Source organism: Folsomia candida, unplaced genomic scaffold (genome assembly GCF_002217175.1).
Source record: "Folsomia candida strain VU population unplaced genomic scaffold, ASM221717v1 Fcan01_Sc002, whole genome shotgun sequence".
Lineage (NCBI taxonomy): Eukaryota > Metazoa > Arthropoda > Collembola > Entomobryomorpha > Isotomidae > Folsomia > Folsomia candida.
The window spans coordinates 12,040,560-12,067,606 of NW_019091194.1; the positions used below are offsets into that span (position 1 = coordinate 12,040,560).

Sequence of the window (27,047 nt, forward strand, 5' to 3'; positions counted from 1 at the left end):
TAGAAATTGCTTTAAAAAAATGAAATCAGGCACGGTGATACTTAATGGCTTCTTATGAAAGAATATGAAGTTAAAAGATGGTTAAAAGTGAGCAAAGTGCAACCAGAGTAACCCTGCCCTAGAGGCTGACCAATATCGTTTTTAAAAGTTGTTATTTCACCTGAAGTATGGGGGATAAAAATCACTTCTCGATAGCACACCCAGCTTTGGAAGTTCAAGATGTTAAAGGTTTTGATGCGAAATATGAAATACATAATAGAAAATCTAACAAACATTTAACTATCCACAACAAGGAGTTTGGTAATATTATGTTGGTCAATTCGGAGAAAAATTTAGAACTCTGACTCACCGAGAACACACCGCTCACCGAGACTCTGCCCCCGACTCGGCTATATGGAGTCTACCTGCACTGTAGGTTTTTATTTTTACTTTATTTTTTGTGCATTTTAATTTACTATTTAATTTCTACGCTTGTAAAGTTGTAATGCACAGGCAGTTTACGTAAAAGTATGAATTTGTGGAATTTATGAACAGACAGACACATGGATACACAAGGCTGGATATTATAATATCCAGCTTTTGAAAAAATAATTTTTTTTAATTTTTATGAGTTACGGCCGAACCCAGAAACACCGGCGTAGCCGCTAGTGATTGAAGAATCCTTTAGGATCCCAGTCCAAATTTTGAATCCAAAGCTGTTTAATTCAGGGTTGTTAAAGATACAGTAATTTGATAAGTCTTATCAAATTACTGTATCTTTAACCACGATTGCTTGACCTTAAGTATCTAGGTAACGCGTCTCCCTTAACGGTTGCGACAAATGGTCGAGTTACAAATAAAATAATAATTATTTTATGGACCGGCTCGGGCAATGCGAAGTCTATACAAAAAACCCGGACATTTGCGAGAATTTCCATGGAGATTATATAATTCCACAAAATGAGAGTTATTTCATAAATCCGGAGGTTGTCATAGTGCGGCAGGAACAGAGGGATTTTTATGGAACCACGGGGGACTTCAGACACCAATGATTTTAAAAATAATTATTATTTTTAAAATCATTGGTGTCTGAAGTCCCTTGTAGAGACACCAACTAGTTTGACCTTTAATAACTTTTGAATGCGCAGACATAGAGACTTCATTCTGAAAGATAAAATCATCGTAATTTTTAGATTGATTTTTTAAGCTAAAAATCTCGAGGGTATTATGTCTAATAGTAAACTTGAAATTTCCAATGTGCAGCCTTTATTTAGCCCGAGTCAGGCGTTGCGGTGGTCGATCAAAACAAGTATTGACTGGTGGAGTGGCATATTTTTGAAAAATCTGTATGGATTAGGCCCTACGGTCTCACCCGTTGTCAAAATTTCAACTTCGTTCGACAAATCGAAATTCACCGGCATAATAATATTACCAACCTCCGTGGTGTGGATGGCTAAACGTTTGTTAGATATTTTCTACTATTTGGCATTTTAACTTCATATTCTTTAATGAGAAGCCATTAAGTATCACCGTGCCGGATTTCATGTTTTTAAAGCAATTTCTAATAGGTATGGGTGACCCCATAGGGTCCCTCAAAATAAAAATTCTGTCAATGTCATTTCATATTCTTCCATTAGGCCCCATAAGCAACCTCTCTACCAAATTTCAGCTCGATATGACCATTTTGAAAAACCAGTATGGGTCACCCCATAAGGTCCCTCAAGATGAAAAATCTCCCAACTTAAATTCATTTTTTTCTATTAGAAGTCATTAGCTACCTCTGTACTAAATTTCAGCTTTCTACGACAATTTTGAATTTCAAAATTTTATCCCACCTACTCACATGACCCCCACCGGTCAACCACTTGACCGATTTCGCCCATCTTCGAACTCGTTTTCTAACTTGTCCAATATGTACATACATGGTAAAAATTTCAAGTCAATCGGTCAGCTCGTTAGAGAGTTATAGAAAGACAGACGGACGGACGGACATGACGGTTCCATAAGCCCTTCCTCGGGCTAATAAAAATGAAAATTTATTTTGTAACTCGGCCATTTGTCGTAACCTTATAGACTGATAAAGTGTCAAATAATTTTGATCTTTAACAACCCTGTGTTTAATTGTTGTCAAGTTAAAATAAATAAACATCAAGTAAAATAAAATGAGGCTTTATTCAAAATATCATTTTAAAATGTTCAAGCCGATTGCATATTTTCACACTTTGGCACTTTTCACACTTTTAATCTTCAAATTCTACAACAAGAATGTCTAAAAAGGTGATTGTGAAGCAGGATGTTGAAAAAATTGGTGAGCTCTGTGCATATGCACATATTTGATTTTTAAATTGTACCTTTAATCATCCACCCGGGATTCTCATGTGAACACTGTGCATAATTGTGTTTCAGCTATCGACAGTGGTCGTGGGGTTCCACGAGCTGTGTTGATCGCAACAGCTAAAGCAGCCGCTTCCAGGTTAAAGGTTGAATCGTCCGTGGGATCATCAAAAACATCCTCAAAATTCCAGGAACTTCTCGATGAGCCATTTCAAGCATTCAGCGTGGCGGAGAGTAATTTTTAATATTCTTTTAAATTGCTATTAATCATAAAGATAAACGCCAATTTGTACATGCTTAATGTTCATTGGAAACCAGCTCGTGCAGCCCCACAAGTGTCAGAGTTTTCCATGCTATTGAACCTGGTAAGCTATCGATTTACTCAAAGTTGAACTTAAAACGAGGTTATTGTGAAAAACATGGATTTCAGGATGAGTATGATTTTCCCGACGATGAAGCAATTGATCCACAACATCTCGAGGTAAATTTGGATGTAACTGCACTGGACAGATACAACGAGGACGTTCGGAAATATAGACATATTCTGTTGGAAGCATGCCGATTGCTGCCTTTCACGTACATTTGTTAGCATTGTTGCATTCACACATATGGAACTTGCTTTATTGCATTACAAATATTATTAATTTGACATTATCATGTTTTTAGTGGGGATATCAATCGTCAACTACTGGAAAGGGTTCGAATAACAGCATCCAGTTTGTGCCGCAGTTGTTATTATGGAACTCCGAAAGCCCAAAATCTTGCGGAGGGATCAGTGCTTATTTTAATCTGGTTATTGAATCGTCGAAATGTTCCCATTATGTTTCACATGAGAATACTTCAAAGCGTGGCAGAAATGGTTTGGTCATCAACTACGCTAAAAAGAGCAGTGCGTTCATGAGACGATGTCACAACTGATAAATAATAAGTGGAATTTAACATGTGTAATATTAATCTTTATAGTTGGCCAGCGGTCATGGAATAAGAGTAATAATTCGGCTTCTCAGGTCCGGAATTTTGCACCATGCTGATTTGGGCTGTTGGGCAACGTATGCTTTGCTGGCAGCATCTGTTGGATGTGGAGAAGTTATCGAAATGGTTCGTCTTTGCCAAACGTCTATTGAATAGAATTTGAATTGCATAATTTTGGTTTGCAAATTGCTAGGCTCAAGATTTCCCCAACATGGACGAATACATAGGAGAAATTGCGTTTCCTTATTTTTGGAGAGAATGGCCTGCAAACTTTGGGGTCATTTTGCAAGGTGTGCTCTTTGGACCGCATTCTGTTACACCCCTTGAGGACGAATTTGGGTTTTTATAAATAAGCTAATATGACACGCATTCTATTTGCAGTCATTTTAATTTAACGAAAAACCAATTCATGTGACTAATAAGCTTAAGAAATAAATTCAAAAACTTCTTTCATCGTAAATTTGATTAACTTGAAGGAGAATTTAGTTTGTGAGCATTGGTCTCCAATTCCTATGCTAAATATTATGGATATGGTTTTTCAAGGATAAAATATTCCCACGCTCACTGATCCTCCCAATCCAACCATAATTATTAAGTTCAGCTTAACGAAAAACACGGAAAAAAATAATTGCAAGATATTGCACACATTAAGATTATCTCGATTCATATTGTTTTTACCAACTATGAAATTTTCCATTGGAACCAATTATTAAAAAAAAAACTAACAAGCAAGCAGTTACATAATGGTATAAAATTGGATGTATGTGTATATGGAGCTTACGTGTACGTATATGGAAGGTACATACCTATGCAGTTCTCAGCAAATACAACTTGCTTCTTTTAATACCTGAAATGACAAACAAACCCCTTTTAGGTTGTTAAATGTACATATGTATTTAGGTAATACGACAGTTAGTTTGCTACCTAAACTTGTTTCAGTTGTTTTCCAACCTTGGAGAAGATAATATTGGTGACGGTCCTACAGTTAGTCAGCATTGGTATTTTAGGGTACATGTGCATTCGACACATTTAAATAAATAAAGTTATAGTTATTATATATTGACAGCTTACACTTCCTACTTTGCATTCTTAAATTATGAAAAAATTAATTCGAAATGCAGTCCTCTTAATTGCATTGTGGGTTGATCTAATTGCGTCCACATCAACCCTATTAGTATCATCACCAGTGATTGAACTATCTGATGGAATGATTCGTGGTTCCACTGCAATTTCTCGGCAAGGAAAACAATACTCTCAATTTTTGGGGATTCGTTATGCACAGCCACCGATCGGGAGCCTTAGATTCGAGGTCACTAGATCACTCCAAGCACCATGTTCTGTATGAAAGTTAAGGTAATCACTGATGGTGTCAATTTGTTCACATAACGTTAGCCTCCTGAGCGACCAGATAAATGGACAGGTGTAATGGACACGACTCGTTGTAAACCAGAGTGCCTGCAGTACGATGCCATGTTTCTCAAAAGAATTAAAGGAGTTGAGGATTGTCTGTATTTAAATGTCTACTCGCCAAATGTTGGTTTGCAGAGCAAGAAATAACTTTATAATTTAACCTCATAAAATTAGAAATGCTCTAATTTTAGATACTTAACTCAAACTCCACTCGTGAGGAACAAGCGTCATTACCTGTTTTCGTTTTTTTGCATGGAGGTGTTTTTTTTTACTAACAAACAACTACATACATAAAAGCACAGACTCTTTAATATTACAATTTTGCTTAACCATGAAGGTGGATTTTTTAGCGGAAATCCAAGGATGTATGATGGGAAATATTTTATGGATGAAAACGTGGTTTTGGTGGTAGTATGGTATCGGCTCTCTAGCTTTGGTAATACATAATAACCATCGAATTCCATCGAAGCATTTTAAAGCACAAATTCATCATTGTTTGTTCACTTATTATCAAAATGACTTGTTTTTCAATAGGGTTTCTAAGTACAGGGGATGATGTAATACGTGGAAACATGGGGCTGAAGGATCAAAATTTATCTCTCCAATGGGTTCAGGAGAACATTGCAAAATTCGGAGGAAATCCGAATTTGGTTGTACTTTTCGGTGAGAGCAGGTAATTGGCCATAAATTCTTTATTTTAAAAAAATACAACGATGTATGTACTAATTGTAAATTTGTTCATGACGTGATACATTCATCACTTAGCGGTGCGGCTTCAGTTCATTTGCATATGTTGTCCCCCATGTCGAAAGGTTTGTTTCATCGGGCAATATCTCAAACCGGAAGTTCGTTAAGACGCTATCCTAACACTGTCAATTTGGAAGATCAAGCTCGAAGTTTAGCTAAAAGAGTTGGTTGCACAGAGGAAACCACAACGAGGGAAATTGCAGATTGTCTTAAAAAAGTGGATGCATTAAAGATTGTCGAAACTCACAGGGATGTACAAGTATGCACACATTTGCATGGAAGACATGTTGTCCGATTTGTGCATACTTGATAAAAATCTTTGGTCTTTAGGATACACTTCGTAGCGATTATTCCGTGTACGGGCCAATCGTTGAACAAGTGAAAGATGAAAAAGCGTTTTTAACTGAAGAACCAGAAACTTTGTTGAAGGAAGGAAATTTTAATCACGTTCCTTGGATATCAGGAATTAATTCAGCTGATGGCATTATCTTTGCCAATGGTAATCAACCATAAATAAACTCCAGCAATATACTCGTGGGAATGGACGGCATTGAGTTACGTACTCGAGGTACAATACTCGAGAAAAATTTGACATTTTTGACGTTTCAAATTTTTTTTACCTTTGACCTCGTTTAACGATCACGGGGTCATCGTGATTTCTGAAATCCCCATCCTAAAAACGTCTAAAACGGCAAAACAAAAAATTACAAATTTTGACCTTTGACATCATCACGCGTCTTAACCTTTCGATCTACAAGCTCAGTCAGCAAACTCCTAGACTTATTTGAAAGCTATTGTGCTGACAAGCAGGCAGACGAACAAATCGATCGCAATAATTTCACTTCATTGCGCTCGTTACATTACATTACAATGAATACTACATTACAGCAGTGTAAATGACAATGATAGCTAAATATTTGCATACAAACATACATAATGTGTAATTTATTTATGCCCTCACATCAGGATACACCAAGGACCGATCCACAGTTGCAAAATTGGATTCGATCGACGGATGGAGGGCTCATCTCTCGAGACTCTTGAGATACGACGATGACAACTTAGAAAAGAGCATTTCAGTTGCCGACAGAATTCGAAAATTTTACTTTGGTGACGACGGGTTGCCCTCTGATCCACGATATTTTCAAAATTTAACAAACATGTTTTCAGACAGAATGTACTTTCTGCCAACTTACAATACCGTGCAATTGCAGGCATCTCAATCTCCTGTGTATTTATACTATTTTGATTATAAAACAATGGGATCAGTTTTCAAAGTCGTAGATGCTGTTCAACTCGCCATAATTCCTGCAGAAATACAGATTGCTCGTTACTTTGTGAAAACTTGGATTAATGAGAACATTTTGGGAGTACAACCACCTTCCTACGGTAAAAAATATATTTTAAAACTCACTGTCAATTAATTTTTGAACTGTGGAAGCTAAATGGATATTTATTTATGTACAAGGGGCTGCACACGGAGACGAGTTATTTCTATTGTTCAATCTTAATGTTTTCTTGGAGGCCAGACAAGGAAGTATTGATTACGATGCATCTCGAGTCATGGTCAAAGCATGGACTGATTTTGCCAAAGGGTTGGTTTTTGTACATATTTCATGTAAAATAATTTGCATAAATGGACTTTATAAATTATGAATCATAATACTTTTTCAGAGATAAAGTGTTTTACGATGGGGTCTACTGGCCAGCTGTGGACCTCAGCTCAAACTCTCCCTTGAAATATTTACGGATCGCAAACAATTCGACAACGATTATTGATGACCCAATTGAAGAGAGAATGAAATTTTGGAAATCCTTGGACTTAACGTTTTTGGGAAATAAGCTTTAAAAAATTGAATCCACCTCTTAACTTTTATTTATATTATTTGTTTAATATATTTAAGTAGTTTAGATGTACTCGCTTACATACCCATCGAGTCTTTCATATAAGCAAAGAATGATAAGTTTGACAAACTCGCAATGCTCATCTATTACATAAAATAACTATTACAATTAAAAATCCGAGTAAACAAATCATACCAAACCAATAACAGATTACTTATAATAACAAATTTGATCTTAATAACTACAGATTAAATACATAACCATTTTTTATTGGCAGCAAAGGCTATAAATAATCATATGGTGTGAACTTCAACAACAAGTGAGAATTGTGCATGAAGAAATAATTAAAAGTCAGGTAGTGAATCTAATTATAAAAGCAGCATTCCATTACTACAACAAATTCTGACACTCATCGGGAGCATTGTCGCCACAAATGCAGGATCGACCACCTCGAATATTCGGAAGGCAAATTCGTTCATTTCCACACGGACTATATTCACAAGGGCTGTACACTGGAGTATCATTAGAAGAACATCAATTAGTATCACATAAATTAAAAATATCAATGCGGAAATACTGAAATTATTACTTTGAGGACATTGAGCAGGGATGTAAACCACGCCATACAATTTCCCAGGACCTCCTAATGAAACCTCGTAACTGGAAGAACGCTCACCATTTCGACGAGATGCACTTTCAATTTGTTTCCTAAGATAAGGATTATAACATGAAAAACTACATAAATAATTTTGAAAACGTTTTAAAATTTGAGGCGTACGATTCCCAATCGCTCCAATAAAAGTGATCTGGCCCAAGTGCCAACCCAAACGGATATGGAACATTCATCACTTGAGTCCTCCGATTTCTTCCATCAATTCCAACACATTCTAAATATTTGTTATGCATTCAAAGTTTAGCTCTTGTGAACTTATTTTAAGTGCTAAATGATGTACGCACCAATCTTATGAGTTCCAGCATCCGCCCAACACAATTGATCTCCATCAGTGTCTACAACCAGGGAATTCGGTAAAGCTAATCCTTCCCCTACCAAAACTTGGCGTTCTTGTCCGTCCAACCCAGAGTATTCAATTTTAGGATAATCTCTGTTCCAATCACTCCAAAACAATCGACTAAGAATGTACAAATAATTATTACTTCTTAGTGCATGTACTCGTAAGTTAAATAGCTATGTATATATGCATTTATGTAGTACCCTCGTTGTGGATACACTGCAATTCCTCGTGGGTTTACAAGATCCGTTGAGACGACGGTTTTCCTAACTTGGTTTTTCAAATTGGCAACTTCAATTGTATCTCTGCAAAAGTTAAAAAATGTTATTAAAATGATTCAGAACTTATAGTTATTGTTTGGCGTGGTGATTTCATATATATACATAAAACATGTATGAAATATGTAAAACGATATCAAAACTAGAGACTCAAAAAGTCCGTAATATCGTTTAAAATTTTACGCCTGGTTTCAGACAAGTGAGACCCATGATTGTTGTATAAGGTTATAAATAAGCGCATCTAGTTTGTGCTCTAAATTTTACAAATATATCAGCCTTACCGGAGTGAGTCTGTCCAGTATATGTTTCCTGATGCCCAGTCAATGCTTAAGCCTTCCGGGGAACCAATATCTGATTGACGTACGAAAATACATTAGTCATCCGTGCAAAGAAAGTTGCATCAACACATAATTACGCAAGATTTGTATACATACCTTCATCAAGGAATGATCCTTTGCCAGATCCGTTTACATTTCCCATTTTAATGGCTCTTGTGGCAACGTCGCTCCAGTATAATTTTTGATTGAAGCAGTCAAAATCAATGCCGATCGCCGTTTGGAAAGGATCAACTGTCAGAGGAACCGCTTTATTTCCTTGCAACTGAATTTTGATGAGGGACATGCCCTTTGCCACGACAATTTGGTCGCCTTCCGGAGTCGAAGCTTCTCTTGTGCATTGTGGACCTTGACATCCCCCACCCAAAGCTTCTTCTCGGCATACGAGACCGTTTCCGCGAAAACCCGGTTTGCATTCGCATGCATATTTTGATTGTCTCGCGTCCCAACTACATTGCGCATTGGTGTCACAATTTCGCAATATATCGCAACCCACTTCCTGTTTTGGTCGACACTCTTTTCCAACCATTTCAAAATTATTTCGACAACGACAAGAGTAGCGAAGTTCGACTGGATCATATGCACATTCCCCGTGAAGACTGCATTCAGAGTGACTGGAGCAATAATCTTGAACCATTTAAATATTTTATCATATGAGTCTCAACATCTTACACAACCTTTTAAGCATTTTGACCATGTATGTCATGGCGAACAATTTTACACGAAGTGCCGGGCGAAAAGAACAATTAAAAAGATCCGTCCTTAGTTACATATATCAATTTTTTACGAAATTTATTAAGTAATTATTGTCGACTTTTAATCACATCGCAACGTTAAAATATTCGGATTACATCCAAAGGCTGACTTTTTCTCGAGTTGTGATTTTTAGCCCGAACCAGGGCTTATGTAATTGTCATGTCAGTCGAACTGTCGAACGAGTTAACCAATTTTGACCAAATTTGGTGCAGACATGTACCTGGGCAATGCAACGACCGAGTTAGAAGATGGGTTCGATCAGAAAAGTTTAGAACCGGTGGGGGTCATATAAGTGGGTAGGGTATTATGCACCAAAATTTCAAAATTGGTTAGAAAGCTGAAATTCGACATGGAGCGTTCTAGTTGCTCCTAAAGGAAGAATATGAAGTGAAATTGGAAAAATTTGTCAACCAGAGGTACCCGAGGGGGTGACCCATACCGATTTTTCAAATTCATCCAATCGAGCTGAAAATTGGTATAGAGGCCCCTAATGGAAGAATATGAAGTGAAATTGATAAAATTTGCATATGCCGGGACCCGTTGGGGTGACCCATACCCATATTGATATTCAGAAATTGTCTTAAAAAGCTGAAATTTTTAGAATTTGGTGCCAAGTAATACTAACAACTGACTGTTACATTCTGACAAACAATGGTTTGATAATCAATCCTGGTTCGGGCTAAGCAAAGCTTCACTGATAGGTTTTATAAATGAGTTCTACTCTAGTACGGTTATTTTGCAGTTTTTCAGGCAAGTTTTTCCAAATAGCATGATGTAGGGCCATGAATTGGCTAGAAGGAAGCGAGTTTTATAACAATTTTGACGAACGAAGAGTATTTTTAAGAAATTAGAAAACGTAAAAACTCACAGAGTCCCTGACTCGGTGAGTCACAACCCGCTTCTAAATTCTTCTCCGAATTACCGACATAATATCACCAACCTCCGGTTTATGGATGGTTAAATGTTTGCTAGGTATTTTCTATTTGGCACCAATTTTTTTGAAGGATTTACAAATTTTTCCCAGTTACTACCAGGATCAGTGGGCTTGTTTAACATCTTGAATTTGGATAAAGCTGTATTTGCTATCCAGAAGGGTACTATGCAAGTTCTCGCCCACAAGTTCTCACCCGTAAGTTCTCGCCCGGAAATTTTCGCCCGTAAGTTTTCACCGTATGTAAATTCTCACCCGTACAAGTTCTCACCCATACTAGTTCTCACCCATGAAAATTTTTCCCCATCCTCAATTTTATGTGAAAAAGGGTTTCAGCTATGCTTAGCTCATGAAATTGTGTCACTTATAACTGGTAAAACCAATATGACATTTTGGTAGAGAGGCTTATGGGTCTTAATGGAACAATATGGAATGAAATTGGTAAAATTTTTATCTGCAGCGACCCTACAGGGTCATCCATACCGATTTTTAGAAATTGGTTTAAAAATATGAAATCCGATACGGTGATACTTAATGCTTCTTATGAAAGAATATGAAGTTAAAAGTGAGCCAAGTGCAGCCAGAGTGACCCTAGCGGGTAACCGAGCTGAAATTTGGTATGAAGGCCAAAAACCACTTCTGGATAGCTTTGTTCAAGTTCAAGATGTTAAATAAGCCCACCGATCCTGGTAGTAACTGGGAAAAATTTGTAAATCCTTCAAAAATTTGGTGCCAAATAACAGAAAATATCTAACAAAGATTTAACCATTCACACCACAGAGCTTGGTAATATTATGTCGGTCAAATCGGAGAAGCGGGTTGTGACTCACCGAGTCAGAGACTCTGTCCCTGACTCGGGATAAATGGAGTTTGCACTGTAGGTTTTGTATAATAAACTTCCAAGATTTGAATTATTGAAACAGGTAGACTTATCAGTATATTTGGTTAATCATTACTTCTAAAATTTGTAAAAGTTGATATTATCAGCTGAAATTTAGAATGGAGTCGAAAAATGTCATATTGGTTTTACCAGTTATCAGTGATACAATTTCATGAGCTAAGTATAGCTGAAACCCTTTTTCACATAAAATTGAGGATGGGGAAAAATTTTCATGGGTGAGAACTAGTATGGGTGAGAACTTGTACGGGTGAGAACTTGTATGGGCGAGAACTTGTATGGGTGAGAATTTACATACGGTGAAAACTTACGGGCGAGAACTTGTGGGCGAGAATTTACACCAAATCTCCAGAAGAGGTTTTTAACCTTCATACCAAATTTCAGCTCGGTATGACGATTTTGAAAAATCCGTATGGGTAACCCCTTAGGGTCCCTCAAGATGAAATTTTTTCCAACTTGAACTCATTTTTATCTATTAGGAGCCATTAGCAACCTCTGTGCCAAATTTCAGCTTTCTACGACAATTTTGAAATTTTGGTGCATAAGACCCCACCCACTCCGATGACCCCCACCGGGTAACCAGTTGACCGATTTCGCCCATCTTCGAACTCGATCCCTAACTTTGTCCAATATGCACATGGTAAAAATTTCAAGTCGGTAGCTTGTGTTTAAAGAGAGTTATCGTGTTTACGGACGGACATGACGGTTCCATAAGCCCTGACTCGGGCTAAAAAGCTGTGAAAATTATTATTTTCGACTTCCATGTATGTCATGGTCAAAGTATTTTCTTGCAAAAACAATCGCCATGACTTTGATGGTATTGGTCCTGCAATGCAAATTTTTGTGACCATGACTAACATGGCTTTGGTCTTTCGATGTATAAAAAATATGACATGAACACCATGGTTTTGGAAACTTGGTGTAAAATTTTTCTCCATGACATTCATGGTCAAAGTTCATTCCCCATTTTCGACTATAAAATGTAAATGCTTAAAAGGTTAAATGTGGCAGTAGTAACTTGGCGAGTAAAAAAAGCAAACCTTGAGGAGAACATTGCAGACCATTTCCAGAAAATCCGTTCAAACATACGCATTTGTATTTTCCACTTTGGTATAAACAAGACGCGTTGGAGTCGCACATTGCGGAATCCGTGTCGCATTGAGATTGCTCGGCTGAAATTATTTGTAATATTAATCATGGTAAAATAGAAACCAATATATGCTATACACATAAATAATACGCACTGGACGAGGATTTTACAACAGAGGAAAATTTGCATTCTCCACGGTCCTCGTCATACTCATAGCCTCCAGAACAGTAGCAACTTCCGAGAACACAAACTGGGTTCGGGCGTTGTTGTTCCTCCTCGTCTGAAAAATCAGATCATTAGACAGTTCCTCAGATCTCCGTTGATGTTGCACGCAATAATGACTCACATGAAGGGCCATAGTTTTGAGATCGAAGGCAAGAGTATCCGTCACCAAAGTATCCAGGTTGACATACGCAAGTGTACTCACTCTGGGTTTCGTCCAATTTACAGTCAGCGTATGGGTGACAGTTGTTTATTATATCACAACTCTCTTCTGATAAATGGACACAAATTATTTTCAATCAATAATATCGATATTGACCATACTTCACACTGTGACAAGATTTATACATTCGAACCATCGGTTGGAGTATCCCTGTGACAGCTTAGACCATCTCCCGTGTAACCCTGCTGACAACTACAGACGTAGGACTCGCTGGAACTGCTAAACACGCATTCAGCAAAAGGGTCACAAAGGTCACGGACTTGTCTACAGTCGGGTTGATCCCCTTGTCATTCAAACAGATTTTTATTTTGAATACGGGATGTAAATACATATATACATAGCTTTAATATATGGCAAATTTAACCGTGTGGACATACCAGTACCAACCTCAACCCCTGTTGGTTCATAACAGAAAAGCCCGTCTCCATAAAATTTTGGCAGGCATCTGCATTCAGGGTTTCCAGCTGATAACTCCACACACTCTGCATTTTGACCACATTGCACATCCGCACAAGATAAAATTTTGGTGCAGGTGTACCCATCTCCAGAATAACCACTCAAACATTCACAACTGTATGACCCAGGAGAATTGTAACACACGGCGGTCACATCACATGTTGACGTCCCAATTTGACACTCGTCTAAAAAAGGTATTATAGATAACATTAAGAGGTTATTCCTCAAGACCAAACTTTAAATGTAAAAGACCCACCAACATCAGTACATTCCGGTTCTGATTGATCAACGGGAGCTGCACCATCGTCTTCGTAAGTGTAGCTTTGTTCATATCTAAAGCAGGGCGTTTTCATTTTTATTTAATATTAGAATAATATATTAAAACGAAAATAAATCAATTCACCCCAAATTGCAAATGCATCGATAATTGTCTCCTTCCACCACACACGAGCTGTTAGGTCCGCACTTGTCTTTATTCACTTTACATGGATCCTCACCTAAATAAAATCCACCATCAACATTTCCTCACGACAGGGGAAACAAAAATCAAAGTTTATTTGTTTAACTGCTTGAATATTTTACCATCTACGGGTGAAACTTTGCTGGTGATGGCATATCTGACAATTTCTTGAGACACGTCGTAAACAATGTAATGTCTCCCAACTACGAAAAAGATTACTTAGTACCGACCAATTAAGTAATTATTATTTATCAACAACTGATATTTCAAAAATTAGCTAGTAACCTTTTGTGGTTAGAGTGTCCATTTCCGGAGGAACAGGGGAAACAAATGGACATTCTTCATATTCTATCGTTTGCTCGATGGTAAATGGATGTTCTTGTGATGTCCCTTCTACAACGTAAGAGTGAGATGATCTGGATCGTAATAGTCCCGCAGAAACTCTGGTAAACTCCATTTTCAAATCGTTCACTTCAATCGTTTTCCCAACTGGCACGATAGGAACAGACCCATGAATTCTGCTGTCAACCTTTAAATGGGAGAAGACATCCAACCCCATAAAATTTTGATGAAGTTGAACCTTGTGCCCAGTTTGGTGAAAGTTTATTTCTGACGTGTAATTCATGACGCCGCCTGAGAAAATATATTAACAAATTGTAAATATATTTAAATATTATACATAATTAGTTACAATTATGTGTAATTTCTGTTACCCGTCAAGGAGAAGCCGTTGGGTGCCCCTTTCACTGCTGTGCTAAACAGCCAACCTATACTTGTTCCGAGTGTAATGACAGTTTGCATGTCGTACCCAAGTCGCTCAGGAATTTTGGCGATGGCCGTGTAAGCACGCCCATCCTGAGGAACGATGTACGAAAACAGGTCAGAGTCGTCAATTGCTACCCCATTAAACACTCCCCTGACTTTTCCGTTTACTCGGAGTGGAGATTCTGTACAAAATGAAATGTGAAAAATAAATAAGACTCAAGAATCAGGATAGATAAATTACGATCATCAGATAACATAAAATAAGCTTTGATTCCTAGAACTTATAAATGCATTTCGTAAACGCATATCAGATTTTGTGTTTGATAATTTGAGATTAAATGAATATTTGCCAATTTAGATGTTTGGGTTTCAGAGGAAAGTATGGAGGAAATAATTAGTTGCATTCATCATAAATAATTACATATTAAGCCCAGTTAATTAAATTTCATCGAGGTTATGTAGAGATGTATGAACTGCATTAGTGCACATGCACCTCTCACTTTACAAGCTTTACACACTTGAATTTGTGAAGAATACTTTTAAGGTTGACATTACCTTCTTGCAAACAGACTCTCCCATTTCCAAAGAAATTTCCATGTCTTCTGCATTGACAGCAAAAGCCAGGATTGTAGTCCACACATGAAGCCTGACTGTGACAGCTTGTAACCCCACCAGACGCACACGAGGAACTTGATTCAGGAGACGACTCTTTAGAAATATTGTGTACAAACAACTTATTACATAACTTGAATAACAAATCTTGTACATACATAGTAACCTCCATTTCGATAAGAAAAATGGGTCAGAGAAAACACATATTTAATTATAGGTCAAAGCGGCTGGCGTCTTTTTCTATTTAAATTTTAGTTCTTACTTACCTCGAGGAACATTCAAGTCAGGTTCATCCAAATTATTACTCACACGACCGATTCTAAGCATCCAAACGCCTTCCTCATTGACGTTAGAACGTCTAGATTAAATAATTAATTATACTTGTTTAAATATTTTACATAAATGATAAGTAATTTTAAGAAATGTGTCAGAAGTTATTTTTCTTGGACTAATGCATCTTTCCTTTTTAACTTTTAAAATTTACTATTGATCTTTGCATTAATGGATTGGCACGCTACATTTTGCACGTAGGACGAAAGACATTAAATTTATTTTTACTTGTGCTGAGGCTATGCATACGACAGTTTGTTGCAGCTGCAGGCCATCTCAAACTAAACATGTGTACATTCATCTCCAGAGCTATTCGTTCTCATGATCGACCATTATTGTTTTTGCTTAGAAAAGTTATAACGATTCATAGAAATATTCTGTTAATTCCAAAAAGACGACTCCCCAAACAAATTCGTAAAGTTATTGGACTAATGTTTCATTTCAGTGTGACACTCATATTATGACTGACTTACGTAGGCATGTGTGCCAGCACAATGAGAACCGTTTAAGTAAACAACGACTACGAGCAAGAGCTCATGCACTCTTCATTAGAGAGTTGGAGATTCCTTGTACTCTGACTGTAGACTGTACTGTGGACTCTAGATGATGACGTCATCAGCTTTTTGTACTAATTCTACAGTCTGCAGTAGACAAATTGAAACACGGGCTCAATTTGTACTACTGTGGAAAAATCAAGGGTTGGCAACTAGGATATCTCTAGAACGCCTCAATGTAATCAGACGCCGTTTTCGCCATTTTGCTTCTAATTTTTGACCCTAGGTCGAGTTCGAAGATGGGCTCCCTGTGGTCAAGGTCAAGGTCACCCTGGCGTGAAGTAAACGCAAAATTGTACCTTAATTTTCATATGCGGTATCATTTTAAAGGAAATTTCACCAAGAATTTATAGTCGTCAATACTTTTGACCTACGACCAACCAATGACCGAAAGGACGAGGTCAAAGGTCGCAATTTAAGTGTCGACTGTTTTAGACGTGTATTAAGGCGAGAATTTAAGAAATCTGCATAGCTTTAACGTATGAAGACCCCGTGACCATGTTCACGAGGTCAAAGGTCAAAAATGTTAATATTTTATTTCAACCGTTGCAGACGTAGTTCACTTTGAAGCGAGGAGTTCAGAAATTACTATCATTTCGGCTTATATCAGCCTGGTGACCGTTTTAATCGAGGTCAAGGGTAAAAAATTTCGACTTTTTGGTTTGATCGTTTTAAACGCACATGTTGGAGGGATTCTCATTTTGTATATCATGAGTTGATTTGTCTCAATTTTTGACTCATCTATTTCGCGGAGTTTTACAATACAATTTTTTCAGAGTACAAAATAATGAAATTCTCCAGGTCTTTTGATTTTTGTACTAATTTTTGTATTGTACTGTAGTCACAGTACAGTACAAGTAAAAGTACAAAAAATCTCCAACTCTCTATTAGGGGAGAAAAAAATGTACATACTAATCCTAAGAATCTCCACAGAATGGTTTAGAACATGCATGCCGACGAGGATTTAGTAAACGAGTAAAGTAGGTTGATGGGTGGCATGGTTTAAAAAGTTAACAAACTTGTGAATGTTGGAAACTTGATCGGTTCCAGATCCTTTAAGTTCAAAGTGAGGTCCATTTCCAGAATTGAGACTGTAAGTGTACATACATACATATTTTCAAAGTAAAAACAAGTCCCTTGGATTACACCGCTTTGAGGATCCATACCCGGCTTGAGCCTTTGCATCAGGCAAACTTGGATTTTTTCCTGTCCCTTGTATCCATTGTATTTTGTCGTACAGGAAGACCACATACGAGTCACCGCCATCAGATCCAATTACCAACTGATATGTGTTACTCTAAAAGAAGCAAAATTACAAACTGTAAGAAATTCTCTTAATCTGAGGATGAGTCTGATAATACATATGCCCAACAATTCCAACTCTAATTCTTATTTCTTAGCTGGCAAGATTGGTATTCTCTTCCAAATTTATCTGTTTGATATGTTTCTTGGCTTCTGTTTAAGCCATCAGCAGTCAATCATTGTTATGCAATGGCTTAGAGAAACATTATGCATGTTAACTCTGTATGCAAAAATGCTTCCAGCATGCAGATCATCGACTGTTGCCAAAACCGTGGGCGGCGTTGTTTTGATTACGGATGTGGTGCAGTATATGTGCATATGTACATATGCACAAATTGTGAATCATTGAGCAGGCACAGGCCAAGTGGAATCTGTTGCCGTAAAATTGTCTGAAAGGTTCATTTACAGTAACAGCACAAACAAATAAAGTGTGACATCAAACTAATTCTAGCCAACAACGTCTATTTTGTCATGCTAGAGAAAAGATTTAAAATTTAAAATTCGTCGTACTGAAATATCAATTCAAAATTAAAATTGAATTATACAAAATCCTTAAAACAAAAAGGAACTTGTAGACTGAATTGAGGATGAAAAATGAGGATTGTCTCAAGTCTTGGCAGGACATGGTATCTGTAATTGAATGAAAGTACAGTCGACATGGCCCAATTTTAGATGAAAGATCAGACTAAATAAAACAATCGTTCAAAAGTGGGTCAGTTGGTGCTCAACTTTGTACTAATGTGTATCACTGATGTGATGGCAGCAAAATAAATTTCAATAAGCATTTTACCAATAATTATGTGACGATGGACATGAAGCTGGAAGATCTTTAATTTTCCAGAGAATCAAAACACTATTTTTGTAGCCGACCATACGTATGCAGATATCTAACAATGCTCGTAATTAGATAAGTAATTAAAAAGCAACAAACACTATTTGCGGCGCATGAAACTAGGTATTTAACTCTTTATATACATAATTTAGAATTTGTTCAAACTCAATTGCCCCCAATTTTTTTTCTGCGATGGCGACATCAATTAGTTATGAGTACGTGCATGCATACATGAAACAATAAAATACCCGTTCATCTGGAGCCACACGAGTTCCAGGAGGCAACTTATTTGTGAATACCTTGTCACTCTTTCTATCAAAGTAGCCCACATCATCCCACGTCACGATTAGGAGGCTCGAGGGTTGGAAATTGACGGCGGATGAGAAATGGTCAGAAAACATTGTTCTTGCTCTTTCCAACAATTCGTCAGCTTGAGTTTCTCTAAAGCAAAAACAATGCGTTGAATTATCAACTTTAATTTTTTGTCCCCGTGAATAATAACTTGCTGCGCAACAATATAATCTTGCTTGCTTCTGATCATCGGATGATATGGGTACGTACGTACGTACATATAATGAAATCATAATTTTATTCAATGACATTTTCCTGCCGATGACAGAATCAATATTTATGACAAAGTCGTGACTAGAAGAAGTCTATGTCGAATCCTCGGGGTACTTAAACAGCGTACTTTGGGCAGCATATAAATATGTAAGGTAAGGATCATTGTTTCTGGGGAGTGTGCCCATTGATATCATGACAGTCGAGTGGTGCGGTTTGCACAGTTCCATTCTTCGGTAAATAATAATACACGACAATAATTTATTAAGTACAAGTAATTAGCTGTATGTATAGATAATGCATTTACGTATATATTGCTCAAGTACATACATGCATTCAAATTTGATAAGCGTAACACGTAATGACTCTCCATGAACGTAAAGTCGATTTTGCTGGACGGCTTGCACCATTCAATATCACGCTGTTTCTCATCGCATCTCATCGCAAACTGATATAAAAGTTTCTCCAATTTGTTTGGTAATTCATACTTGCATGCAGTTTTGCAAAAATAGAGGTTGCATCATCATTGCGTTGATGTAAACAATCTGGAGCTACATACATGTGTTACTTAATATCGTGATGTGTTCTAAACGAAGCCTGTTTGGCAAGTCAAGTTGTAAAGTACAATCAGTCTGGGTTCGAAGTATCCCAATTGGTGCATACCTGGAGTCCAAACTTTAGCGATGCATAGAAACATATCGCATATTGCTACAGAAATATTCTGCCTAGTGCACCTATGTAGATATGTATAAGTATTAGGCATCATAATTTATTGCCTGTTAAAATAAACAGGATTAATAAAAATGCAGCGTTTATATTTGAACGCTTAAATGACGTCAAACGATAGGAGATGACATTTCAATTAATAAAAATTAATGCATTAAAAACGTCTTTGGGTGAAACAAGTTTCTTATCGTACCCCACTGCTGAGATTTTAATGGAATTAATTGTAGTATGCAGCCAAATGACGCCATGACACGACAGGACAATATTAAACACCGAGAATGGACCTTACCTGTAATACACTGTTCCAGATATTCTTGTATCTACATCCGAGTAGAATGGGGCAATTACAGGATAATCCAGAGGAAACTGAATATTGACAAACGTCGGAATCTCTGTGAGGAACGAAATCAAACCATTTTGGTTGACCTGCAAAATATTTAAGAGTCGGAATTAATTTTGTAACGATTTGATTAGTGATGATTTCATGCTTTGCTTTATTCCAATCGTACTTATTAGACATTTGACTTACAAACACACTCGTGTACTGCTGTCCATATAAGACAATTGGAGTCTGCAGTCTGATCTCAGGCGAGGAAATGTCATCCACATCTAAATTAATTAATTGATGGAAAGATATATATTATTTTTGTTCAATAATTTTTAGCGCATGTGCTAATCACTTTTTTCAGAAAATTATTAATTTCTTCTCGATGCAAAGGTACGGGTAAAGCAAGTAGTCTATTGGCTCACCTCTGGGCAAGTTGACATCAACGTGGTCCAGTCCGTACGGGAACATTTTAGGGGGAACGCCATCCTCCGAAAGCGCCCCATAAAAATTACTCAGAAACACAAAGGAGGAGAGGAAGAAGATTTTAAATGTGATTCTTTTTCTTTCCCACATCTTTAAACTATATTTTTCCGTTCTCGGAAGACAGCACAACTCTGAACTCCTGTCTGTCAATTCGTTGTAGGAGGAGACATTGGTTATCTACCCACCCGACACTCTGCAACTGCACCGACAGGAGACTCGATGCTTTATGGGTTTTAAAACACTCAGGAAATGTTGTTCACTCTACAAACTCCTTCGGATGACTGACGGAATGGAAGACTTTTGGCTCCGGGTCAAAGTTTATTTTGGGATGAAAATCTTATAAGATTTTCAAAGCTCGGGTTGAATCTTGTTCCGTATCTTTCCCATCCTTTGTGCCGGCTTCGTTTTCCATGTGAGCATGCATTCAGCTTACTTGAGAATTAGTAAAGTTAGTAACCCGGAGTGCAGCCAATCCTAATCTTTGTAAACCCAACTCATTTATGTGAATGCATCGTTTCTCTTTAGAATAACCTCTGTAAATAAATATGGTAGCCTTAAAGTTGAACTCTCGATTGTTCCAATACCAAAAACCAATGCAAAATAAGCAGAAATCTAAAGACAACTAAGCATGAATATGATCCATTAAACGTGATTAACTAGATACGTAAATACGTGTATGTTACAGCCACATGAATCATAACATGTGGCATGTATTTTCTCCAGACTATGTTCTCCAGACTACAAATTCTTAAAATAAATCTGCAAAATCATTTTTTCCAACTATTCTGGTGAAAATAGAATAAATGTTTATCCATGTGTCGGAATTTGAAATGTGTGTCAAACGGGCAAACTTTTAAACTTTGCAGAACCATGAAATTACTCACTCATTTGATAGCTTACAAAACGCTGCATACGTGCTTCATAAAAACTGCTGTCGATTTTTAAAAGAATGCAATTCACCCAAGCTTCAAGTAAATGAAAATGTTACTTTTTGATATTCTTTAAATCATTAATTGATGAAGACGAATTCAAAATCAGTACAAGATCTCTAGTTGCAGAAAAACGTGTGAATTTAATTTACAATATTCAAGGCCTTCTCACAAAGCGTCGAGCCTCTGCAAAGGCTAGAAGTATCCGTATGCATTTTAATCAAGCGTGCATTAATACCTTAGATGCGATGGCTTCAAGGGGATATTAGGAATGCACAATGCTCAGTCTTAATTTGTCTTGTTATCGTCTTTGTGAAAATTGCGGAATTTCCATTCAACTCTGCCCTTCTATGTTTTTAATTACCAGCTCACAAAAAATTGTCACATTTGCCAGAAAAATTACGACACAAAATTTGCATACTACATTAAAATGTCGTGAAACGTGAAAGCTATTCAAGGAATAAGAATGAAGTTCGAGAAAATTATTATCGTTTGCTTTATGGCTCTATTAGCATCGCAATGGGTTACATGTACAGTCCATCGTAGTTAACATGGATGATGCAAAATGGTTTAACCAGCTTCATGGGCATAAAAATAATTTAACTTCTTCGACATTATCCTGTCCTCGACACCTTATCCATCATAATCTTGAGTTGAGGTAGTAAATTGTAGCCCTTAAAATGTAAGTGTTTTTGTACCTGACCTATGCACATTGGATTGAGTGTAAATATATTTATATACAATAATATACAGCCATATTTATATGTTAGACAGATTTTTTTTTACTTATTTAAGGGAATCATAATCTTTTATTTAGGACACAAGCCTTTACTAATTTTAAAATAAAACTACCTTATTTCGAAAACCATATTTTATTAATTTAGGATACTATGTAAGTAACTAGATATTTACATACACACCATGTGGTCCCGACAGATAGCAAAATATATGCAAATTGTTAAGTTATAGCTAAAATTGATCAATATATGGGACAGAATAAGTACTGTCCACTACCAGACACCCTTTCAAATAATAAAATTATGATTGTGTATTGAAAATGAACAAAGCCATTTTTTGTGGCAATGTCCAAAATTATACTTCAAAACATCAAATCTCAATTCTTGTGGATGTGTCAAAGGATGAACATGTAATAAATTGTTTCATGGGCCTTGAGTTTTTTATTGTATTAAAACTTAACTGCATTCCCACTGCAAGAGCAGCATAGCGGAACAACACCTTTAACTTCTGCTTCAATTTTGCAGAACGATATACGTAAATAAATCTGCCGTCTGTGTACCTGCATGAGACATGAGTTTCATACATAATAATATCTTTGAAAATTTAGACGGTATAGTTCATCTTGCATTCGTATATGTATACTACATAAATATGTTGCTGCAACTAACATGTCAAATTGCGAAAACTCTGCAAAAAAAGTCTCCTGGAGTGCTGGTGATAATTACAATCCAGCAGACAATATGGACAGCAAATTAAAAACGTACGAGGGTACATGTGGATATTTATACAAGTATAACCCTAATGTACTTAGATAGCACATACTTTCATACGTCATATGTACGTGCACGGTACTAGAATGTATGTAAGTGGAAGCAAAATATGTAAACTCGTTAATTAGAATCGTCAAGTTTTTAGACAGCATTCTTTGTACCTCGTCTACCAATTACAGGAAATGATAAATTGAAGTTAATTACTGCTGTATTAAAGATTTGTTTACCTTTGGATTACGATAAATGCTGACTGTACATAAAGTTGTACATAATTTTAACTACAAACTCATTTCTCGTTGTTCCTGCTGTGGCCTTCAATTGTCAAGATTTTAGATTATACCTCTTTGATGAGCTACAAGTGGTTTATTGCAATGACTTCCAAATAGTTATCGTCCTGGGCAAGCAATTTTGCTATCTTATTGTGTCTATCAAAACAATATTCCCATTTATGGATTATCTTTGCTCGAAAAAAATTAAATGTCTTGTTCAACACTGTCGCCTAACTGCATAATTACTTATCTTCGTTTGAATTCAGTCACATCGTTTTTATTTATTAATGACAAAACAATGGGGTACTTTTGACATTTTCAATTAAAATTAAGAGTTATTTAATAAAGTCAAAAGGGTAATGGCAGCTCACTCGCTGTAATTTGATAATGATATTTTCATTTTTTTGTACATCACGACAATGGCACTCCTTTAAAAGTTTTAATCCAAAAAGTCATGCAGGCATGATTCATGAACCTGCGAAAGCTGCAAAATCATGGTGCAACATGATTCTCCTATAACTACATAGCGTTGGCAGTTGAGTTCGTCAAAACAAAACACATTTCTCGTTCACCCGTATTTCTTACTAGAGTTGTCCAGTAATAAATGAGTAAACCGCAGTTACAAGAAATCTACAATTTATGAATGGATTAGTAATAGTATTTAGCAAGCATTGATATTTTTAAACATTGATTTGTGTCATAGTACGCATTATTTCTTCTATGTAAATATAGCTTAGTGAGTAGGATCAACGAATTCCAAGAAACCCTTCCGCCAAAATATCTAAGTGTCCAGATGAAAATGAAAGTGCTATTGAGCAAGAAAATGTTGGTCATCTTTCTTATTGTCCAGTCATATACAAGCAACTGTTGGAAATCACAGTTAATTTTAAATACGATAAATTCTACAACTTTGAGTCATCTCATTATTCAGATGTATGATTTGTCAATATGTTAAAATACATGGAGCAAGATTGAAAGAAACCCGAAATGATGACTTCATTCACTTCTCCAGTCAACTCCAGTGACTTCATAATGAATCGACCCCGTCATAAACAAGAACCTTTTCGCACGTCGTCATCACTTTTATTAACATTGCACAGACAACATACGATTACATACATACCATTACATATGTTAAATTCAACACCATCCACCATCCACTATCTGTGACCATACACCACACACTTCATGATGCAATTGATGAGTAATCAATTAACATACCGTCATCGTTGCGAATTACTTAAGACGTAATGGATCCGGGTTGGCTCTTGGCTGTTGAAATAGAAAGTGAAATGAAAAGTACCTTAAATGTCACTCGGTCAGTTTTTTGTCGTGTTTCCTTTCATGTAGTCAAGAAGACCCAAGTTGGATTCTTCCTATTCCATTATATTTTGAGTGGGTTGAGCTTGTGATGTTAATCAGATTACGTTTGAGTAAACAGTGCTCGGTGCAAATTTTTTTATGAAAAAAAATACTACATGCTTAAATATGAATGAAAGCAACATGAGTCATTCCTGTAATTTTCTCCGTATCACGTAGGTCATGTTGCATACGGATGCGTACACGATTTACGGCTAGTTAATTTTAAATTTTTAAGAAGAATAACAGCGTTAATTCAATTTTAGCCAGTTCTAAATCGAATCGAGCCAGTTATGAAATAGTAAAATTTGCATGCAAATATTGGCGACGAAGCTAAATTCAATAAATGAATTAACTAAAACCAAAAGTACTTGTTAACACAGCCATACACACAAAGTGCAAATTATGTATTGCAAATTAGTAATGAATCAGCTCTCCTGTACCAATGTTTACCATTTATAGAGTGGAGAATGAATTGGTTTACTCCGCGTGACGACTCATTTGTGGTTGGCGGATACAGATTAGATTATGCAGAATGTAAAATATGCAAAATAAATATCTTCTTCGGACAGATAAGACTAATTGTCGATCCAAACAAATGAACTGGTGAATACAATATTGTTACTCGTTTCAAAATACTAATTATAGTACAAATTCTCAATAATTCGCACCATATTTGTCTATATAATTGTGGGAATAACTACCCCAAAAACCTTGAATCGTGATAATTAAGTTACCGAGAAGTCAAGACACTGTTCATGCGGATTGCAACGTGGACTATGCGGGCAGTGGTATATTGCACTTAAACCATCATTATCATAATGAGCTGTTGGTATTCAAAAGAACAAATATTAACTCTTTACATATACCGTGGTGCTAAAAAGCTAGGAAATGGTGGGAATTCCCTACATTCACAATTTGACAAATGAGTTTCACACATCAGCAACGGGGTTTGGGACAGAAAATTGTACACAGACTATTTTACAAAAATCTGCATCCGCTTATCACCAGTTTAGAGAAAGCAATTTTGGTTTCATTAATGAAACCGGTGTGTCTGTGTGGTACTCAATACGGACACTATTTACACCATGCAGCAAACTTGCATTAGAGATTCTACCATAATACGTACGTATATACGAATGTATGATGAATTAAATTGAACAAAGACTAACTTGGATAATCGAAAAGAACTGCGGGAAAGGTACACCCACTAACTCATCCCACTGGTTTCATTAAAAGATCAACACAATTTAACGTGCATTTGCAAAGAAACATAGGACAAGAGAACTCGCCCAGATAATTAGCAAAGCTCGGCTTAAAAACCTGCTCGCGTAATAACTCGTCCCTCCCAACCTACCTCACGACCCTTCTGACTGAACCGACAGGTGCACAAATTGACAATCACCAATACACGGTAGATTCAATTGAAGAATATTGTCCCGAAGCGAAACACATATCTTAAAAATTATATTTGTCTAAATATACTAGACATTTTACCACCATGACTGAGCTTTCCTCATGTATCTAATCCATGTACCTCTCTTTTTTGCAATTAGTTGGAAAAGTTGCTTAGCTTTATTGCTTCGTGGTAAATGTAGACTTTGAACTGACTCTCTGGTCAGTGAAAATTGTAAAATATTTTGACACCACCGAAAACTAAAATACTTAAAATACACAAGTAAGCAAAATTGGTGCAAGATCATGTTAATTGAATAAAGTTGAAGACAACACACACGGTGAGAATGTGAGATGTACTTGGAAATGTAATAGTTTTGTTTATTAAACAACAATTAAATTCATACCAGTTGCATGTTGTTTTCAGAAGAATTTGGGCACATTCTGCCTGCAATTGCGATTTACTCTGCTAATATAGCATTACATCCACATGTTTGTAAATCCTGATACCTGCGAATGTATGATATTCCATTCCAGTAAAAACGACGAGACGTATGCCAATTTCATGTGCACATATTGCACCACGCCAACACAACCATATGCAACTCTTTACCCAACGTGTTAACTCTGCCAGTACTATTAATATTTGAAGCATATACGTGCATGCTTAACAGTCAACAGTGTTTATATAATTGAAATAAAAACAAGAGTATTTGGTTAAAAGAACATTCATGGACAATGTCAAACGACATATGCAAACTTTTTTCTCTTTGGGCTTTCATCCCCCAACACACCAATCACTTGATTGCTAATTTTTGCAAAGCAACTAATTGGACTGCTCTGATATACTTGGGAAAAGGGCAACTCCAGTCATGAAATTTCTTAATTTTCCACAGCTCCTCCATCCAAACTTGTTGCCATTCATACCCCACGGCGTGCATACGTACATCTCGTTTTTTACGAAATGACTTTTGCAAGGCAGAATTAGTTTGAGGATTAAGCAGAGTGTATTACAGTGTGGGTGTAGTAAACTTGGACGACCAATGAGAATTGCAGAAAATGACGTGTTTTTTCGTCAAATGCTATCCTTCCATTGAATAAAACTTTGGGGATCTCACAGAGTGCCAAACTCCACGTGCAACTGGCCA

The 27,047-nt window shown here is 36.6% G+C and overlaps 3 protein-coding genes and 1 long non-coding RNA gene across 6 annotated transcripts; 2 read left to right on the plus strand and 2 right to left on the minus strand.

The window, feature by feature from the left end:
- The first annotated feature begins 1,644 nt into the window (after positions 1-1,644).
- Positions 1,645-3,891, plus strand: LOC110843448. 2 transcript variants are annotated; one of them, XR_004834095.1, is made up of 7 exons: positions 1,645-2,287; positions 2,386-2,547; positions 2,632-2,678; positions 2,744-2,794; positions 2,980-3,202; positions 3,277-3,411; positions 3,479-3,613. XR_004834095.1 is itself a non-coding variant. In XM_022089412.2 (7 exons), exons 1-7 carry the CDS (start codon positions 2,245-2,247, stop codon positions 3,632-3,634), a joined length of 912 nt encoding a protein of 303 aa, XP_021945104.2. In that variant the 5' UTR covers positions 1,645-2,244; the 3' UTR covers positions 3,635-3,891. The 2 variants fall into 2 exon arrangements, 1 of the variants encoding a protein (XP_021945104.2); XM_022089412.2 differs by having other exon boundaries at positions 2,744-2,889; positions 3,479-3,891.
- LOC118434531 lies at positions 3,202-4,304 on the minus strand. Its single transcript, XR_004834097.1, has 3 exons — positions 4,210-4,304; positions 4,092-4,132; positions 3,202-3,382 (listed from the first exon to the last, which is right to left on the minus strand). It is a non-coding gene; the product is annotated as an uncharacterized LOC118434531 (long non-coding RNA).
- LOC110844151 (venom carboxylesterase-6) lies at positions 4,212-7,493 on the plus strand. Its single transcript, XM_022090287.2, has 10 exons — positions 4,212-4,594; positions 4,678-4,818; positions 4,887-4,953; positions 5,033-5,131; positions 5,230-5,368; positions 5,461-5,701; positions 5,773-5,941; positions 6,409-6,831; positions 6,911-7,037; positions 7,117-7,493. Exons 1-10 carry the CDS (start codon positions 4,382-4,384, stop codon positions 7,289-7,291), a joined length of 1,794 nt encoding a protein of 597 aa, XP_021945979.1. The 5' UTR covers positions 4,212-4,381; the 3' UTR covers positions 7,292-7,493.
- On the minus strand, positions 7,296-20,805 carry LOC110844146 (nidogen). 2 transcript variants are annotated; one of them, XM_035848279.1, is made up of 25 exons: positions 20,379-20,805; positions 20,158-20,237; positions 19,918-20,054; positions 18,590-18,782; positions 17,374-17,504; positions 17,227-17,298; positions 15,590-15,681; positions 15,267-15,419; positions 14,660-14,893; positions 14,232-14,579; positions 14,069-14,149; positions 13,890-13,983; positions 13,743-13,819; positions 13,408-13,671; positions 13,164-13,313; positions 12,932-13,078; positions 12,740-12,865; positions 12,536-12,667; positions 9,010-9,537; positions 8,857-8,926; positions 8,501-8,602; positions 8,245-8,417; positions 8,066-8,174; positions 7,877-7,995; positions 7,296-7,799 (listed from the first exon to the last, which is right to left on the minus strand). In XM_035848279.1, exons 1-25 carry the CDS (start codon positions 20,527-20,529, stop codon positions 7,678-7,680), a joined length of 3,885 nt encoding a protein of 1,294 aa, XP_035704172.1. In that variant the 5' UTR covers positions 20,530-20,805; the 3' UTR covers positions 7,296-7,677. The 2 variants fall into 2 exon arrangements, with proteins under 2 accessions (XP_035704172.1, XP_021945973.1); XM_022090281.2 differs by having other exon boundaries at positions 18,641-18,782; positions 20,379-20,804.
- Positions 20,806-27,047: the final 6,242 nt, after the last annotated feature.